Source organism: Urocitellus parryii, chromosome 6, assembly GCF_045843805.1.
Source record: "Urocitellus parryii isolate mUroPar1 chromosome 6, mUroPar1.hap1, whole genome shotgun sequence".
Taxonomy (NCBI): Eukaryota; Metazoa; Chordata; class Mammalia; order Rodentia; family Sciuridae; genus Urocitellus; species Urocitellus parryii.
The window spans coordinates 111,240,187-111,259,007 of record NC_135536.1 but is presented as its reverse complement, the minus strand read 5'-3'; the positions used below and the strand labels follow the sequence as shown (position 1 = coordinate 111,259,007).

General features: G+C 49.2%; 1 protein-coding gene and 1 long non-coding RNA gene across 8 annotated transcripts in view; one reads left to right on the top strand and one right to left on the bottom strand.

The window, feature by feature from the left end:
• Positions 1-18,821, bottom strand: part of Smad3 (SMAD family member 3) — a 142,699-nt gene that overhangs the window by 54,611 nt on the left and 69,267 nt on the right. For 5 of the 7 annotated variants that reach the window (XR_003302597.2, XR_003302596.2, XM_026408814.2 and 2 more), the window contains exons 2-3: positions 1,549-1,742; positions 1,294-1,425 (exon numbers count right to left, since the gene is read on the bottom strand). Coding sequence is in view for 3 of the 7 variants with exons in the window: in XM_026408814.2 (XP_026264599.1) it covers positions 1,294-1,425; positions 1,549-1,742 (326 nt within the window). In the remaining 4 variants the exon portion in view is untranslated. Of the gene's footprint in view, positions 1-538; positions 636-1,293; positions 1,426-1,548; positions 1,743-18,821 lie in introns of those variants that run through there. The other 2 variants (XM_026408816.2, XM_026408817.2) reach the window with 2 other exon arrangements.
• On the top strand, positions 2-18,157 carry LOC113196742 (uncharacterized). Its single transcript, XR_003302599.2, has 3 exons — positions 2-250; positions 14,076-14,262; positions 17,045-18,157. It is a non-coding gene; the product is annotated as an uncharacterized LOC113196742 (long non-coding RNA).

Genomic DNA, 18,821 nt, shown 5'->3' with positions numbered 1-18,821 from the left:
CAGAAGGTAGGTGGCCCATTAAATGGTTTGCACAGCTTGGCCCTGGTACACCATTTGCAAATACATCAAGTGTTCACGTTGCTACCCAGAATGGGGTGCTGGAGGAACACGGCCTAGGAGTGAAGGTGGCCACTCCTGGATTCTGCCTGCTCCGCCTGTCTGGATCAGACACAGCATGCCTACGAACTCCCAAGCCTGAAATGCCTGTTCCTAGAGCTGCTGCCAGACTAACTTCTGCCTGTTCTTCAAGGTCAGGTTAACCCCACGCCCTCTGGGGAGGCTTCTGGACTTGCTTCAGCCTCCCCCATCTCTGGCCTCTGGAGAGCTGTGCCCTCAAGCCCGCCCCTTGGCCCCTGCATCTTCCCCTGCAGACGCTGCTGTCCGCTGCTGTCCGTATTTGTTGTCTCTAGGGATGTGGCCCAGCGCCCCAGGGAGGCTGCAGTTCGACAGTGGCGGAGACTGTGCTCTCCATTTCTCTCACACTCCTCCAGACCCTGCTTTAGCCTCCAAGGTCTGCCATCCCAGGAAGGAGACTTACCCCCAGACCAGAGCTACCTGCAAGGATCTGAAAGGGCTGGATAGGGGGCCTCTCCCACCCGCTCTGACCCGAGCACACAGGCTGGGCCACGCTCAGCCAGTGAGCTAAGCCAGAGTGAGAGCCACATCCAAATTAGACCTCTCTAAAAGGAGCGCAGCTGGATGACTGCCCCAGCAAGCAAAAGTCGCTGTGGCTGGCCCAAGGGTGGCCAAGTACAATTCCCCAGGACACCAGGAGTGCTGGTGATTCACACATTATTTGCATGTCAATGAGGGGCTTCTCAAAACATTTGCATTCTTTGACAGGGGAGCCCTTTTCTCCCAGCAGGCAGAGTAAAAACTCCAACTCAGCCTCAGCTCCCACCCAGGCTCTAACCCTTCCCAGGTCTGAAGCCCAGGCTACTTCCAGGGCCCTGGGCTCCCCTGCTCCGCAGTCCCCCCTGCCTGCACGCCAGCCCTGGCCTACGGACCTGCGTGAGGGCGGCCGAGAAACACAGTGCTGCTATTTCTGCTTCCAAAATAAATGAGTGCACTGAGGCTGGGCGGAAGGGTCACGCTGCCCCTCGTGCCAAGAAAAGCATCATTAGCCAGCGGGGAGCTGAGGCCACAGGTCCTCTCCCAGCAGGGATGCGGGTCTGAGTCGGGGCCCAGGGCCTGCGTTTTGCACAGATAGAGGAGGACAGGGAGTTGGGGGCGGGGACAGAGCAGGCCTGGGGCCACCCTGCCTCCCCAGCCTGCCCCCACCCCTATGAATACCTGGAATATTGCTCTGGGGCTCGATGCCGGCGGGGAAGTTGGTATTCTCAGGGATGGAATGGCTGTAGTCGTCCAGCGGGGGGAACTCGGCCGGGATCTCTGTGTGCCGTGGCACCAGCACAGGAGGTAGAACTGTCCAAAGGAGACAGAGCAAGGCCACTCAGCACCCAGGCAGGGCTGGCACCAAAGCCCCTGAGCCCCAGGCACGCCACACACCCTCCCTGGGGACCCTGCTGGGCAGCCCAGGGGCCATACCTGGCGTCTCTACCCTCTGGTAGTGGTAGGGGTTCACGCAGACCTCGTCCTTCTTCATGTTGAAGGCGAATTCACACAGCTCCATGGCCCGCAGCTCATGGTGGCTGTGCAGGTCAGGCCATCGCCACAGGCGGCAGTAGATGACATGGGGGAGCCCCTTCCGATGGGACACCTGCAGCCGGCCATCCAAAGACCTGCCGGCATGGGGAAGGGCAGAAAGAGACAGCTGAGTGGGTTTGGCTGGCCTTCTCCAGAGCCCAGCCCCCTCAGCTCCAGCCCTGGGTTGGCAGACGCTCAGCATGACACCCTCCCCGCCTTCCTCTGGGCCCAGAAGTCCAGGAGATCAGAGCCGGGCTGTGCTGGAAGGGATCCTAGAAGAAGCAGGCGGCCCACCAGGAAGACGCAGGGCCGCCACAGCCAGCAGAGCTGGCCTTGCCCCCCAGGGCCAGGGTGAGCTCCCAGGAGAGCCGGGCCTCCTCTTGGAAAAGATGCACTGAAGCCTGCTCCAAAAAGGTCACTCCTCTGGCCCTGTTGCAGGCTAGAGGAGCAAGGAAGAGGGCTGGGTATAAGACAAGGCCAAGGTGGCAGGCAGAGTTGGTTCCACAGGGCCTGGGGGCTGTGACAGGGAGTCTGCCTTTTTAGTAAAAGCAGCTAAGTAGTCTCAAGGATGCTCACGGGGACTATGCTGGGGGCAGGTCCTGTGATAATTCTGGCTGAGAGTGACCAATCAGGTGGGGTTGAAGGTTGGAGTAGGGAGCTTAGAAGTGGGTGCTCCTGAGTTAAGAGGCACCCTACCAAGGGGCAGTGCTGCCCTTTCCTCAAGAAGAGCATCGTAGGACTCCATCATTCAGGGAACGATTTTTCTCATAGCCGGGCCAGGCTGGCAGAAAGACAAGTGCTAGCTGTCCCCTTAGAACAGAGGATACCCATCAGTCTGAATAAACAGAATTTATGGGCACTCTGAAGGAGGGGCTCGCCAGGTACAACCAGAGGCCCCATCCAGAGAAAAACAGAGGGAATCAATCAAAGTCTAAGCCTTGGCCTACGAATGGTGAGGGACAGGCAAAGGTCAGCACTGGGCTTGGCCACAGGGACAAACCAGGAGCTGCTGAGTAAGGGCATCTGGAGGCATCTGGAAGTATGTAATTACCTCCCTCCTGTGGGGCCCAGACCAAGGAACCCCTACAGCTGAAAACAGTAATTACCAGGCAGAACAAGAGAGGACAGCCTGAGACTTGCCCCTAAGGTACAGCGGGAAGACTGCCAGATGTGGAGTCATAAGGCCTGGGGTCAAGATGTGTTTCCACTTTCCCTGCTGCAAGACTCCGGGCAAGGCATAATGTTTCTAGGGCCTTCAGTTGCCTTGTCTGCAAAATGGAGACGTTCTCCCACTGCCCTGACCTCAGCGAAGCTCAGTGTCCATTTACAGATGCTCTGCAAAGCACCAACCAGCACAAACCTCCCAAGAGCCTCTCTCCACCTTGCTCTGGACAAGGGGGTGACCGAGAAAGAAAGGGAGAGTAGGAAGTGGTGAGAGGGGACAGAGAATTAGTCAGCCATTCTCACTCTCTTGCAAAGCCACCAAATGCCCACAGATTAAGGAAGTGGCCACATTTGCTCTTCAGGGTTTGACAAAAGCTCCAACAAAGGGCCAGCTGGGTGTTGTAGTCCCCTCTGCATGGAGCGCCCCTGGAGAAGAGCTCAGGCCAGCGGGAGAGAAGAACGAGGTCAGAGGGAGCCCCCATGTGGGTGCTGGAAGGAGGCAGCCACCTTTCTTTAAAAATAATGATGCATGAATTATTCTGATGATAATTACATTTTTAGCAAGCCAGGGAGCTATGGTCATCAAGGCAGTGTAGAAAATAGTATGGAGACGGACAAACAGACCAGTGGAACCAGACAGAGTCCACAAACGGTCACACATACACAGACAAGTGATTTCCAAGAGCTAAGTGAGTGAAAAAAAGATGGTTACTTCAGCAAATAGTGGTAAAACAAGTGGGTATCCACAGACAAGAAGAGCGAATGCCAACCTATACCTTGAATTCATCCAAAATGTAATAGAAGAGGGCCACAGTGGAAAGCTGAAAATTACAAAACTTTGGAACAGACAAATATTTCCAGTACTGCATCAAAAGCACAATCCATCAAAAAGAAAGCTGAGATGTTGGACTTCATCAAAATTTAAGCCTCTGATCTTTGAAAGACACTATACTATTAAGAGAATAAAAAAGATGGGCAGCCAACTGGGAGAAAATATTTGCAAAGCAAGTATCTGATAAAGGACCTGTTTCCAGAATAAAGAGCTCCAAAAACTCAAAAGAAACCAATTTTAAAATAAGCAGCAAATGATTTTTAAAAGATGCTATACAAAAAAAGCTACCAAATACGCACATGAAAAGATGTTCTGTATCATTAGTCATTAGAGAAGTGCAAATTAAAGCTGCAATGAGCTACCACACCATTATCAGAATACCTGAAATTAAAAGGATTGTTTATGCCACCTGTTGGTGAGGAGGTGGAGCAGCGGGAACTCCAGAACCTCAATGGTGGGGTAGAGAGACGGTTAGTGGGGAAAACAGTTCAGGAGTCAAAATGTAAACGCACCCTAAGATGCCCCCAGTCCTCAGCATTTACCCAAGAGAACTGAAAGCGCATGTCCAAGGACTGGCATCCGATGGGGTCAACACAAAGGCACACCCCTCGGCAATCAAGAAAGGACCGTTGATACATGTGACACTGTGCATGGATCCAAAACTGATTGTGCTGACTGAAAAGAAGCCAGGCACGATTCTGTTTATGTAAAATTATAGAGTAATTTAAAGTAAAGCAAAAATTCAAACTGTTCCACAGTGACAGAAAGCAGATTGGCAGTTGCCCAGGCAGGGGAGAGGGCGTGTGCAGGGGAGGGAGGGATGAAGGACCAAAGTGGTAGTTGTATAGGTATATACATGTCAATTTATCAAATTATGTGTGTGCGTATTTTTTTCTTTTCTTTTTTGGTACCAGGGATTGAACTCAGGGGTGCTTAACCACTGAGCCACATCCCTAGCCCTTTTATAATATAATATATATTTAAATATATATATAATATATATTTAAATATATATATAATATATATTTAAATATATATATAATATATATTTAAATATATATAATATATATGTTATATATATATATTTAAATTTGTTTAGTTATCAATGGACCTTTATTTTACTTATTGACACGATGCTGAGAATTGAACCCAGTGCCTCACACATGTTAGGCAAGCGTTCTGCCATTGAGCCACAACCCCAGCCCTATGTTTTATTTTGAGACAGGGTCTCGCTAAGTTGCTTAGGGCCTCGATAACTTGCTGAGGGTTGCTTTGAACTTGCAATCCTCCTGCCTCAGCTTCCTGAGCCGCTGGGATTACAGGTATGCGCCACTGTATCTGTTTCAAACTGTATATTTTAAATGTGGGCAGTTCACTTGCAAATTATATCACAATTTCTTTAAAAAGGCAAGGGCCACACCTGGATTTGAATACAGCCGCTGCGCTCACTGTCTACGTGAAGCTGAGCAGATCACCTGCTGTCTGAGTCTTAGGGCTTCACTTTCAGTGGACTGGCAGGAGGGCTAAGCAATACTCTTTGCAGAAAGCCCTTTAAAGCGGTTGGCAGGGTGAGGAGGCTATGCACAGCAGCAACTGCCTCGTGACTTTGAGTAACTGCTGCTGCCTCGTTACTACAATGGCGCCTGACAAAGTAAGGTACACAGTAGGTGTTCAAAGATACTATTTTCCTCCCCACTCTGGCCATCTGAGTGCACAATTAGGAGGATCATGAAGAGAGGCCTCCCCTATGTGTCCTTTATTTGGCGGCACCCCCACTGCCATGCTGTGTGGTCAGTAAGGCCCCTCTCTGAACCCCTCGGACATCCAAGAGGCAAAGCTCAAATCCCAGGCCACATAGCAGTCTGCACCAGGGCTGCCTCTCTGGCTTCAGGCTGGGTCCTGATGTAGGACACAGGCACAATCTTATTCTCCTGCTCCTGAGCTCATGACCACCAGGCTGACTTGGCGGGATTTTCTAGAAGTCATCTGGTCCATGCTCCTGCTTCTGAGCCATCAAACTCTCATGACAGGAAGGGCATCTCATTCCCTTCTTTTGCATCAGTAACAACCCCTCTTGGTTCGGAGTCTGGCTGCCAGGGCCCAGAACCCTGGTGCTGTTCCTTCTTCCTCCCGGTCCCACTCAAAATACATACCAATGCTCAGCAAGATAATAATAGTGAATAGGGAGTTCCAGCTGCTGGATTTAGTACAGCTGATGTGTCCGGAGTACACCCTCCCAGCCTTACAGGGCACCGGGCCCACTAAGTAAGTCCAATAAATGAGTCTTAATTCTGAGCTAATGTTACCATAAACATGCTTAGTTGCAGAAAAGGGTCTATTTCTGACCCACTCTTTCTCTAAGCCAGTCCAAGACCAGCTGCTGGAGTTTTGAGAGTACAGTCCCAGGAGGCGGCCTTGGGCCTCCCCGCTAGTCACAGCCTCCATCTCTTCCCACACCCAGTGGCTTCCTAATAAGAGACCCTCAAACATCTTTCTCCAGCAACTCCCTCAAGCTTTTCTGACAGAAGGTTTTAATCTTTAAATATATTCTTCGCTAGCCAAACAATTTCCTGTGGCAGGAAATTAGGTTTCCTCCCATTGGCTCCAAGTGGGTCCCGTAAAGTGTCCCAAAATGGTGGTGGAGCCACAGCCAAGGATGTGGACATGCCAGAGCCCAGGGCCCCTGGTGAAGGTGCAGCCGGCCAGAGCGCTCCCCAGGGAAGAGCTGCAGCCACATACCACTCCTGTCCCCAGAGCTGTGATCAGCCACCCCGCACCCCCATCTGGGGGACAGGACTGGGGCTCAGAGTTGGGGGCAGAACATAAAAGTTCCAGAAACACACCAAGAGCCTGAACTATGTGCCAGGTACTGCCACCACACGAGAATACAAAACAGCCACCCCAGAGGACCTCATCCTGTCTGGTTCACAGAACTGAAGGGGCCCTCTGGGGTCCACAGCTTGCCCAAAGCAGGATCAGGTTCAAACCCAGACCAGTGCTAAAAAATGGGGGAGGGGTGGGTGGGATGAAGAGAGCCTTCTATTGTCACACACCGCACAGACAGGGAAACCGACTCCTTGTCAGGCATCGGGTAGTTATTGAACACCTACCATAGCCTGGGCACAGTGCCAGTGACTTGAGCCAAACCAGTGATATAAAGTAAAAGTGTCAACACTAGTGTCTTTCCAATGAAACGTATTTTAATATACATGCACATTTTCTCTCAATACTAAGCTTTTTAGACTCTTAAAGAGACAAGCTTTAGCCAGGTACAATGGTGCAGCAACCCAGGGGGCTGAGGCAAGAAGATCTCAAGTTCAAGGCCAGCCTCAAAATAAAAAGGGTTGGGGATGTAGGTCAATGGTAGAGTCCCCCTGTACTCCAGAGAGGGGGAAAGGAGAGAGGAAGAGAGAGACTTTCTTTTTGTCTTGCCTATTGAGCAGTAATGATAGCACCTATGGTAGAGATCATATGTTGGGTACATGATAACTGCAGTAGGGTAAACCAGTCACTCCTCTCTGCATCCACACCCTCTGGCCTGTGGCTGTGCTGCTCTTCCTACCAGAGGCTTAGTGTGTTTTCCCAGTCTTTGATTTTATGTTGACCTACTGACTTGTTTTGCCTAGTGAGTGGCAGAAGAAAGAATAAGCACAATCACTGTTTTAAGCTGCTGCAATTTTTTCATGGTTGTTACACAACACTAGCTGACTAATACACTGACTGTACCACAAATCTTCCCAATAAACTTAACAGTCATTGTCTTCACATGCCAATTAAGAAATGGAGCACCTGAGAGGTTAACCAACCTTCCTGCAGCCCCAGAGAAAAGGTAAAGTGAAGTTGGCCCTTGGACTCACACAGTCAGCCTGTGTACCTTTAAATGGGTCACCCCCATTCCCTACCTTTGACTGCATCCCCAGGATAAGACTTAACCAGTTCAGAAAGACTTGAGTTTTTGTTTATGGAGAACACCTTACCTATCAGCTTTCAGTGTCATTTTTGCATAAAATGTGAACTTATCTCAAATACTCATCTAATGTTAATTTTTTTAGGGGGGTAGCTACCGGGGATTGAACCCAGGGCCCACTGAGCCATATCCCCAGTTCTTTTTAAATTTATTTTGAGACAGTATCTCATTAAGTTGCTGAGGCTGGTCTTTAACTTGGATCCTTTTTCTTCTGCCTCCCAAGTCACTGTGATTACAGGCATGTGCCACCATGTTGGGCTTAACATTAATTTTTGACGTGGCCCAAGTAGCTTGTTAATAACCCAGAAGCCAAACCTCTGGCATCTATTCCATCCCCCTCTCTTTCTTGGTGCTAGGGATTGAATCTAGGAGTGCTTAACCACTGAGCCACATTCCCAGCCCTTTTAAATATTTTATTTAGGGGCAGGGTCTTGCTGAGTTTCTCAGGGCCTCACTAAGTTGCTGAGCTGGCTTTGAACCTGAGATGCTCCTGCCTCAGCCTCCCAAGCTGCTGGAATTACAGGCGTGCGCCACCATGCTCGGCTTCATTTCATATTGATTAATTCTGTATCTTTACATCTCCCCCCTCAAAGTACACTGTTTAGAGTAAGAAGGAAAGGTTCTTTCTCATCGTGGGTTTGCCAATGAATGTCACACACCCACCTGCATCTCTCCATGTGTTTCCCAGCTGATCCTTGCTAAAGCTGAGAAGCATCATCTGCCCTGAGTGTGGACGACACTCCTCTCCTCTCTCTCCCTCTGACGACAATAAGGCTTCCCCACTTTCCCTGGCTTTGTTCAACTGCAGCTGAATCTATATACCCGCCTTGTCTTGAGTTTTTCATCATTTGTGGGTTTTATTTTTGTTTCTTTCCTTTTTGTGTGGCTCAAAATAAAAGCAAGCATTGAGCAACTTCAATGCTGGGTTAAGTGCTCACTAGACCTTCTAGGAAGGCAGAAAAAATTCTGCGGGTGATGTGACTGGCCCCTCGCATTGGTTCCATTTGGCCTTTGAGCTACAAGTGGTTCACCCTGAGCTCTCCTGCTGCTGTCCTTGCATATGCCAGGATCAGAGCATGCCTAATTTCTTCCAGCAGTGGAAAGCCCTGGGACAGCTACTTACTAGGGTAACAAACATGAGAGTCCTGAAAATGCTGCCTGCCCAGAGGGGTGCCTGATTTGGGGTTCACCAGAATCCATTCCCTCCAGGAAGCAGTCATATCCCAAACAATCCTTTGTTCCAGGCCAGAAGTTATAGGCTGAGTCAGCTGCAGGTGATAAACCACAGAGGCCCAATGTTCAGAGAACCATGTCTCCTGGTCAGGTGGTTCTCTGGCTAATTCTATGCTGCCCGAGACCAGTGTAGAGAACCCTGGCACCTGAGGAGACTCGATGGAAGACTTTGTGATGGAAGTTTGAGACCCTGACTCATTTGGCACCTTGCTCAAGGTCACCCAGCAAATCACTGCAGCCAAGGAGGAAGCTTTCTGGCAACCTGTGACCAGCCTGTGACACAAACCCCCATGGCAGATGAGACCTGTCAACAGATAAGAGTCCACTTTCCGTTTCCTACTATGCTAAGTGGTGGGCGCTAAAATAAGATTTTTTTTCTTTATTGTGCTAAATCATAAGTTGCCTGAAGACCTCACCCTTCAGGATAATATATGCTATTATTATTCTTGGGTTGTTTTTATTATTTTTTTTTTATTTTCTGGAAAGGGACTGAGCAATTGGTGACTCTGCAGTGTAATTCCTTGTTCTACAATAGCAAGTTTCTGAGATTTGAAATTATATTAAAATAAGAATTATAAACAAAAACAAATCAGGGGGCTGGGGATGCAGCTCAGTAGTGGGACACTGACCTAGCATGTGCTAGGTTCTTAGGCCTAACCCAGCACCACAAAAATAGTTAAAAATGAAAATCAGACCATACACTGAGTATTCTACATCCAGACATTTTGAAAGTTTTGATGGTTGCTTAAGCTCCATTTCCAATGTCAGCCACTTCTTGGTGTCACACAGAAACAATACAGAAAGGTGAGGATTTATGGTTGGGTGGGTTCTGGATAACTGAGGTTTCATTATAAATTCCACCCACTGACCATGTGCTCCACTCTCTACCCAAGTTTCGAAAGTTTTCTCCGCAGTTTTGCAAGAATGCTAAGCATGTTTTAAAATATTCCAGTTCAGATCAGCCAGCGAAGAGCTCCAAACAGAATTGCATGACCCTTGGTACCACTCACCAAGAAGCTTCCCCCCAAAACAACCCAATTTCCATCTGTACTTGAAAACGAACAATATCCAGGATTGCTGCCAGTCTGGGGGAAACCAAATAAAATGTCAGGCTGGAAGGGGGTGCACTGCCCTGCAGACGGCAGCTGCTCTCTGCTGCACCCCCCCACACCCTTCTCTGGAGCAGTGTGCTCAGGCCCTCCCAGGGCCCCAGGAAGATGGGCACCGAGTGGACTCCTTAGAGATCGGCAGGAGCCTACAGGGCAGACAGACCCCGGGAGGAGAAAGCCCAGGCAGTCCTTGCCTTGCCCTGGCAGGACCCTGCCTGGAAACACGGGGTCATCTGACTCAGGGCTTCTCCCCTCCCTAGGGCCCCAGGGAAGCTCAGAGTGTGAGCTCTTGGGTAAAGGAGGAAGCTGATTAATGGAGAAAGTTCAGCTTGACCCTAGTCATCTGTAAAGCACATGGGCACCGAGAACTTTCCCTCCTGGGGCCATGAGTAAGGAGAGGCCCAGTTCTCCAGGCCGGCCCTGCTGAGGTCTGGGCCAGACCATCCTTGGTGGGGAGCAGAGGCTGCTGCCCAGCACTGCAGGATGTGCAGCGGCACCCCCACCTCCAGCTGTGACAAGTGAAAATGTCTCCAGACTTTGCCAGGTCCCCTGGGGGCAGGCTGTCTGCACCCTCCCCACTTGAGAGCCCAGGCTTAAGGAATCTCCCAGGGGACCCTGGTGGAGGGCAGCAGAAGCAGAGCAGAGCTCTGGGCAGATATGAGAGCCCAGCGCGCCTCGGCCTTACCTCCCTGGATACAGGGACTCTGAGAGCTGGGGCAGAGGGGGATTACTCCCATTTCACAGAAGAAATGTTTTGTGGGCTTAGGTGACTTGCCCAAAGTCACCATGGAAAGCAAGTCACAGCGCCTGGCCTTCAACCTGGGTATTACACTCCAAACCCAGTTCTCTACGACTGCAAAACAGTATGTTTGGATGGGCAGAGGATCCCCTTCAGCTCTGACAAGATAATTATCCTGTACCCTCCCTTCCTCGTGCAAAGGAGGAGGTGACATCGCGGAGGAGGGGTATAGGGTCTCACTTGAGACCCTTCTAGTTTTCACGCAGTCCACCCCTCCAGCACCAAACCGAGGGGGATCGCTCCTTCTCCAGTGCTGGCAGGACCACAGAACTTTCAAGTCGCCAACAGAGAATGCTGCAAAGATCTACACTGTTCTCCACTCACTGCCTGGATGGCTGCTAGGCTGCACAGAACCTTCTGGATTTTTTACTCTGCTGGAAAACTTGGCTGCTCACATTCACTTGGAGTAGGACTAAGCCCAAAGATGGTTTGTTTTTTTCAGAGATCACCTGTGGGATGTTTGGGACACGCACAGCCCTTGGCCACCTTCTGATGGCTTAAGGCAAAAGCACACTTCACCCCAGCTCTAAATACAACCCCCGTGAGCAAAGCTGACCTCACCAGCACAGGGAGTCAGAAATGGAGTCACCAAGCCAGCGTGTCCGGACACCTCTTCTGGTTCTACTGTGACGGGGGCTCCCTTTTTGCAGCAGAGCTGCTCACAGGCCAACACTTGGAGACTTTGCTTCTAAACTGCATTTGGGAAACGGGTTTGTGTGCATTGTCAATTTGAGGGAGAAGAAAATAAAATGCCAGGCTGAGCCCATAGGATGAAAGGATCCTTCCTGTGATCACGCGACACTCCCTTTGGGACAACAGTGAGCATCCAGGTAAAGACATTTATCAGCCTCAAAGGTCTGAGGAAAAGGTAAAAAAAAAAAAAAAAAAAAAAAAGAGAGAGGAAGAAGGGGTTGGGGAGACCTAACTTGGAACCTTGTCTCTGAAGAGGGGAGAGCAGCCAGGCCCGGAGGGAAATGCCCGGCTCCGCCTCCCACTGATGCAGGTCTGAATCTGGAGAAATATCTTTGCTCTCTGAAAAAGAATAAGGGCAGCTCTTTCACCACTTCTATTTAACATAGTTCTTGAAACACTGGCCAGAGCAATTAGACAGTCAAAAGAAATTAAAGGGATATAGTTAGGTAAAGAAAAACTCAAATTAACACTATTTGTCAATAATATGATTCTATACCTAGAAGACCCAAAAAATTCTACCAGAAAACTTCCAGAACTGGTAAATGAATTAAGCAAAGTAGCAGGGTACAAAATCAACACCCATAAACCAAAGGCATTTCTGTATATCAGTGACACATCTTCTGAAAGGAAAATGAGGAAAACTGCCCCATATATAATAGCATCAAAAAAAAAAAAAAACCACACTTGGGAATCAACTTAATGAAAGAGGTGAAAGCTCTCTACAACAAAAACTACAGAATGCTAAAGAAAGAAATTAAAGAAGACCTTAGAAGATGGAAAGATCTCCCTTGTTCTTAGATAGGCAGAATTAATATTGTCAAAATGACCATACTACCAAAAGCATTATACAGATTTAATGGAATTCCAATCAAAATCCCAATGATATTCCTCAGAGAAATAGAAAAAGCAATCATGAAATTCATCTGGAAAAACAAGAGACCCAGAATAGCTAAAGCAATCCTTAGCAAGAAGAGTGAAGCAGGTGGCATCACTATACCAGACCTTAAACTACACTATAGAGCAACAGTAACAAAAACAGCATGGTATTGGCACCAAAATAGACTAGTAGACCAATGGTACAGAATATAGGACACAGAGACTGACTCACATAATTACAGTTACCTTATAATAATCAAAGGTGCCTAAAAACATACATTGGAGAAAAGATAGCCTCTTCAACAAATGGTGCTGGGAAAATTGGAAATCCATATGCAACAAAATGAAATTAAACCTCTATTTCTCACCATGCACAAAACTCAACTCAAAGTAGATCAAGGACCTAGGAATTAAACCAGAGACTCTGCATCTAATAGAAGAAAAAGTAGGCTCTAATCTTCATCATATTGGATCAGGCCCCAACTTTCTTAATAAGACTCCTGAGGCACAAGAATTAAAACCAAGAATAAATAAATGGGATGGATTCAAACTAAAAAGCTTCTTCTCAGCAAAAGAAACAATCAGTGTGAGGTGAATAGAGAGCCTACAATTTGGGAACAAATTTTTACCACATGCATGTCAGATAGAGCACTAATCTCTAGGATATATGAAGAACTCAAAAATCTAAACACCAAAAAAAAAAAAAACAAATAAACCAACCAATAAAAGTACAAGGAACTAAAGAGACACTTCTTAGAAGGTGATATACAATTAATCAATAAATATATAAAAAAATGTTCAACATCTCTAGCAATTAGAGAAATGCAAATCAAAACTACTCTAAGATTTCATCTCACTCCAGTCAGAATGGCATCTATTAATACAAACAACAATAAGTGTTGGCGAGGATGTGGGGGAAAAGGTACACTCATACATTCATGATGGGACTGCAAAATGGTGCAGCCAATATGGAAAGCAGTTTGGAGATTCCTTGGAAAACCGGGAATGGAACCACCTTTGGACCCAGCTATCCTATACCCAAAGGACTTAAAAACAGCATATTACAAGGACACAGCCACATAAATGTTTATTGTAGCACAATTCATAATAGCTAAACTGTGGAACCAACCTAGATACCCTTCAGTAGATGAATGGATAAAGAAAATGTGGCGTATATACACAATGGAATATTATTCAGCATAAAAGAATAAAATCATGGCATTTGCAGGTAAATGGATGGAGATGGAGAATATAATGCTTAGTGAAGTTAGCCAATCCCAAAAAACCAAATGCTGAATGTTTTCTCTGATATAAGGAGGCTGATTCATAGTGGGGTTGGGAGGGGGAGCATGGGAAGATTAGACAAACTCTAGATAGGGTAAAGGGGAAGGAAGGGAAGGGAGGGGGCAGGGGGTTAAAAAAAATGGTGGGATGAGATGGACATCATTACCCTAAGTACATGTATGAAGACACAAATGGTGTGAATATACTGTGTATACAACCAGAGATATGAAAAAAATGTGCTCTCTATGTGTAATATGAATTGTAATGCATTCCGCTGTCATATATAACAAATTAGAATAAAAATTTTAAAAAAAAAGAAGGGCAGGTCACCAAAAGTCACCTCCCCTGACAATGGCAATTTCTCAAGTCTTATCTGCCAACGGCCTTCAATATTAGCTCACTTCATAAAACAAACAATTCTTATTACAGGGCTCTTAGTCATTCTGTTTTTCACTTTCTTTCACCAAGCAGAAACCTTGAAGGGCTGAGTCTCCTCTCTGCGCTTTCTTCCCAGCCCCGGGTCCCAGCCTCCCACCTCCTGCACCAGGTTCGCATGTCTGGCCCCATGAATCACTTCCTGTGGCAGTCTGCACGCTTGGAGGCGGGATTTTCTTTCTTCTTTTTTCTTCCCTGGAGAAGATTCTCACAGACTTTCAGGGTAAGACAAATGGAACCAGGCAATGATGCTCACTGGCTGCCTGGTTCAAGTAAAGTTTCCAAAGACTTCAGAGAAAATGTTAGACAGGCATTTGTGACTAGGGGAGCCCGGGGGAGAGCAGCGTGGGGAAGAGGTGAAGAGGGCGAACGAGGTTTTGTGTTCATTGCAGTTCTGACTTCCTTATGAGTCACTGGCCAGGCAGATAACACCAGTGTCCCAAGTGCTACACAACATGCGAAGCTACGCTGAGAGGTGGTGCCTGGCTGGGGGCCAGGGCTCCCTCAGCTGCTATCTCACCACACTCCTAACAAAGTCCACGTGACCCAGCTGGAAACGGAGCACCCCGCACCCCACATCTTGGTCTTAACCACATTTCCCACACCTCTCCATGTTTGCTGTTGTTTTGTTCAAGCCCAGAGCCCCATGCATGCTAGGGAAGCGCTCTACCACTGAGCCACATCCCCAGCCCTTGTTTCCTACATTGAAAAGAGCCAAAGCCTTTGGGCTTCTCAAAACTTCCAGTGCTGCCACAGAGGGGTAAGGGTCGGGGAGCTGGAAGTGAGGGAGGGATGTGACCACATTTCCGGGGGAAGTGGAGCTGGGGGCCATGGAGTCAAATAGCTCCCCTGCTTAAGGACAAGGATGCCATGGCAAATGTTCCACAAACACGGACTCAGGCTGGGCCAAAGCTCTGCAAGCCTACAGAAGCAGTTTCTATCTGATAGGATGGTAAAGAATGTGCGTCCTGTATCTTCCAGGCACTGGTGCCTGGGACAGTTAAGAAGCCATTAGCATTCCTTTCTGTCTGAGCACAGACATCCCATTGTACCTGAACAAAGGGTTCTGGTTCATTGGGGGCAATTTCACCTACAGCCAAGAACCCCCATGGCCAGGAAGTCGGGAATGCCACATGAACAAGAAAGAGGCCTTCAGACAGGCCACCACAGGCGTACAACCTCAGGGTGGCAAGAGCCCTCCTGCTTCAGCGGGCCTCATCCACCAAGAGCTCGCTCTCAAAGCCAGAACCCGAAGCAGCCACAGTCAGGAGCACAGGAAGGCTTCCAGGGACATTCCCTCCCTGGGGGTCCTGGACACTTACAACTCTGTCCTGCACCAGTCCACCCCATTCCAGCAGAGGCACGGGACACCAGTAGCCCACTGCAGCCCTGTTCTATGGCTCTTTCTGCCCCCAATGACCTCTCTCCATACTCCTTCCTCGGAGTCCTGAAGTCCCTACAGTCCCCTTCATTTAGCACCAAGGCCTAGTATGATTAAGGAAAGTCTGTCTTGGTGGCCTTCCTGCCTGGCCAGGCCAGGAGACCCAACTTACCCCTGGATGGAGGTGGGGCCGGCAGATCTCGTGTGTGAGGGAGGTAATGGCAAGGGAATCATTCCTCCCTGCATCCATCACCAGCTGAACGCCACAGTGTCTCAGAAAGTGGAGGAAATAAAACCCCAGGCTGCCCCCCAGCCTTCTGAGGCCCAGTGAGAAGTCATGCTTGGGGGAAAGAGCAGAGAAGGGAGAAGGAAAGTCCTGGGAAATCAATTGGAACAAAGTAAGATACGTGCATATGTGACTATGCCACAGCGAACCCCGCTATGATGTAGGTATAATTATAACGCACTAGCAAAAACACTTTAAAAAGTCAATCCTGTTGACAAAGGGACCCACAGACAGACGTCACAGCCGGAGGCCCAACACCAGAAATGTTCTTTAAACAATCAGCCCATCTTGAGGGGTGCCATTAAAAACAGCAGGGCAATGACAGCCGCAGACGCCAGTTAGACTAACGGGGCCAGCAGGCAAGTGCAGGAAGTCAAAGTGCCTCTGATGAGGAGGCTCTGCCATGTCACTTGCCATGCCAGAGACCCCGAGTCATCTGAGGCTAAGGTTGCGGGTGGACCGTAGATAAAGGGCCTTGTGATGGTCTACTCAGCGGCTATTTACCCACTGGAGATTTCCATCAGCATTGGATCTACCTCCGAGAAAGCTTGCAGACACATGGGGCCACATCTCAGAGCAGACGAGGAGCCCTAGGCCCTCGCCAGGAGATGGTGTTTATGGTCCCCACTCTGGCCACACTGCCCACCGACAGGCCAACCTCTGGTCATCTCATTTGAAAATATGGGTTCATTAGACAACGAGTTTCCTCACTTTCTAATGCTCTTTTTACCTGGGAAAGATACCTCAAGGTGTCTGTGCCCACACTGCCCATTCCTTCCCTGCCTGACAACACCGAGGGGCTCGTGAAAACCCACCTGGACCACCCCCAATCAGCAGAGCCAATAAGCGACCCAGAACGTGGGCTGCCCACCAAAGGTCCTTTCTTCTCCACCCACACGTGGAACAACAAACAGAGAGGGCAAGAGGGAAAATTTCAGAACCCGGACTCTCTCTGCAGGGTAGAAGCAAAACACACACCCCAAACCCAACAGCAATATCAACAAAACAGTGGCAGTCAGCTGAGGTGTGATGGAAAGGAGCTACTTTGGTACCAAACAGCCTCTTGGAAAGAAGGCTGCTTCAACCAGAGGCCTGCAGAGGTCACGAAAGGAGATAGGCCCGTGCACCTCTGGTCTGCTTCGGTGGGTCTGACCTGGACATAAGGAGTGAACACAAGAGTCCCCATGGTACTGTCCAGCTCAGGAACCCCAGGACACTGGGGCTAGGGGACATTTCACCATTACCCTTTTATTGATGAGGAAACTGGGGAAGAGGATGGTGCTTACCCAAGTTTCCTCTGAGGGAACTGTAGTATCTTTTTTTTTTTTGCTACTCCAGGAATCCATGATCCCAAAACAATCGAGGACTCCAAATGCGAAACTCAGCTCTTGATGCAACTGCACAAATAAACTCAGGCCACGAGGAATGGCAGGAGCAGCCAACCAGGGCATTTCCCACCTCCACACACCCAGCTGTGGGGCCAGAACCACCACCAAGAGAGCCCAGCTGTCCAGCCCAGGCCAGAGGGCAGAACCACTCATGCACCTGGGCCTGGGTCCTCTGGTGACAGTGGAAGGGGATGTTAAACAGGATGACAACTGCGAGCCATCACTGAATTCTCCAGCAGGCTGCTGGGCAGGGCAGAGGGCAGAGGGAGGGCCCGAGCCCCACTCGCCTGGCAGGGAGGGAGGCTCTGCTGGGGCTGCCCTCCTCTTACCCTACCCAGGTCCTCCCTGCTCAACCAGGTGGCCATGTGGTGCGTCAGATGGGACCTAGCCCCTAAGTCACCCCAGCCAGGGATGACTCTGGTGTTCTGTGCACCAGGCAGGAGGAGCCAGAGATGGAATAGGGCCCCTCATCTCCAAGCACCAGACTTGGCCCCCACACCCCTGAAGAAATCTGAACCCCACAAGGTGGCTGCTGACTCTTCCTGTAGAAGGTCCTACTCAATGTCCCCTAACACCTCAGAGTATTAGCTGCTTAAAAGGAGATGTCCACAGTGAACAACAAAGACAGGGATGGTGGTCAGGCCTGATTCGAGCTTCTGTCTAAGTGTCTGAGAGAAAGATGCCCCCATGCCAGACAAGCCCTCCTAGGACTGTGCTGATTCCCCCTGGTGCCAGGGAACAGCCCCCGTCAGCCCTTCACTCCCCACTCCAGGCCTCAACTCCACTGACCAGCTGGTGGCCCTGTCCACACACTGTAGGCCAGAACATGGCCCAGAGACCAGGATTTGACTGTGTGTGGGACAGGGGCACTCACTCAGCAGGGGAGTGCTTCATCAGTCTGGCTGTTTTTATTGAGGGCCTACTATGGCAAGGCACATGGTAGGTGCTTCTGTCTTCCCTACTTCCTCTGCAAGTGATCAGACTGCAGACCCATCCTGGAACCATTTAAAAATCTGTGTGCAGGGCTGGGGATGTGGCTCAAGCGGTAGCGCGCTCGCCTGGCATGCACAGGGCGCTGGGTTCGATCCTCAGCACCACATACCAACAAAGATGTTGTGTCCGCCGAGAACTAAAAATAAATATTAAAAATTCTCTCTCTCTCTCTCTTTAAAAAAAATAAATCTGTGTGCACCCTATCACTATAGTATGCTGATTTTAGATCTTTGGGAGATGAATGGGGAGTGGGACAGCGGAGTCGCAAGGTGATTCTATTCCTAGTTTGTTGAGGTATCTCCCTACTCTTTTCCAGAGGGGTTGTACTAATCTGCTGTCTTACCAACGATGTGTGAGTGGGCCTTTCCCCCCACATCCTCACCTGTGCTGAGCACTTCAAATAAATGAATTTAAATATAAATTTAGTTGTATAGAACAAGGGTTACATTTTCCCAAAGAAGACAATGAAGCTCAGAAGCTAACTATCTTCCAGAAGATCACACAGCAAATAGGTGGGACAGAGTTAAAATCTGGACACCAAACACAGAGCCCATTTCTCACCGCGTCACACCTTTGGCCTGGGTGCCGCACCACCCTCAGCAGATGTGGGAAGGGCAGGAGACTGGGAGCTGGGCCTGCGTTCTTAAGTCTGGGTCTTCTCCTTGCCACTGGGCAACCTTAGTGGGTACCTCATCTCCTAAGCCAGTTTCCTCACAGGTAAAAGGGGCTGTTGG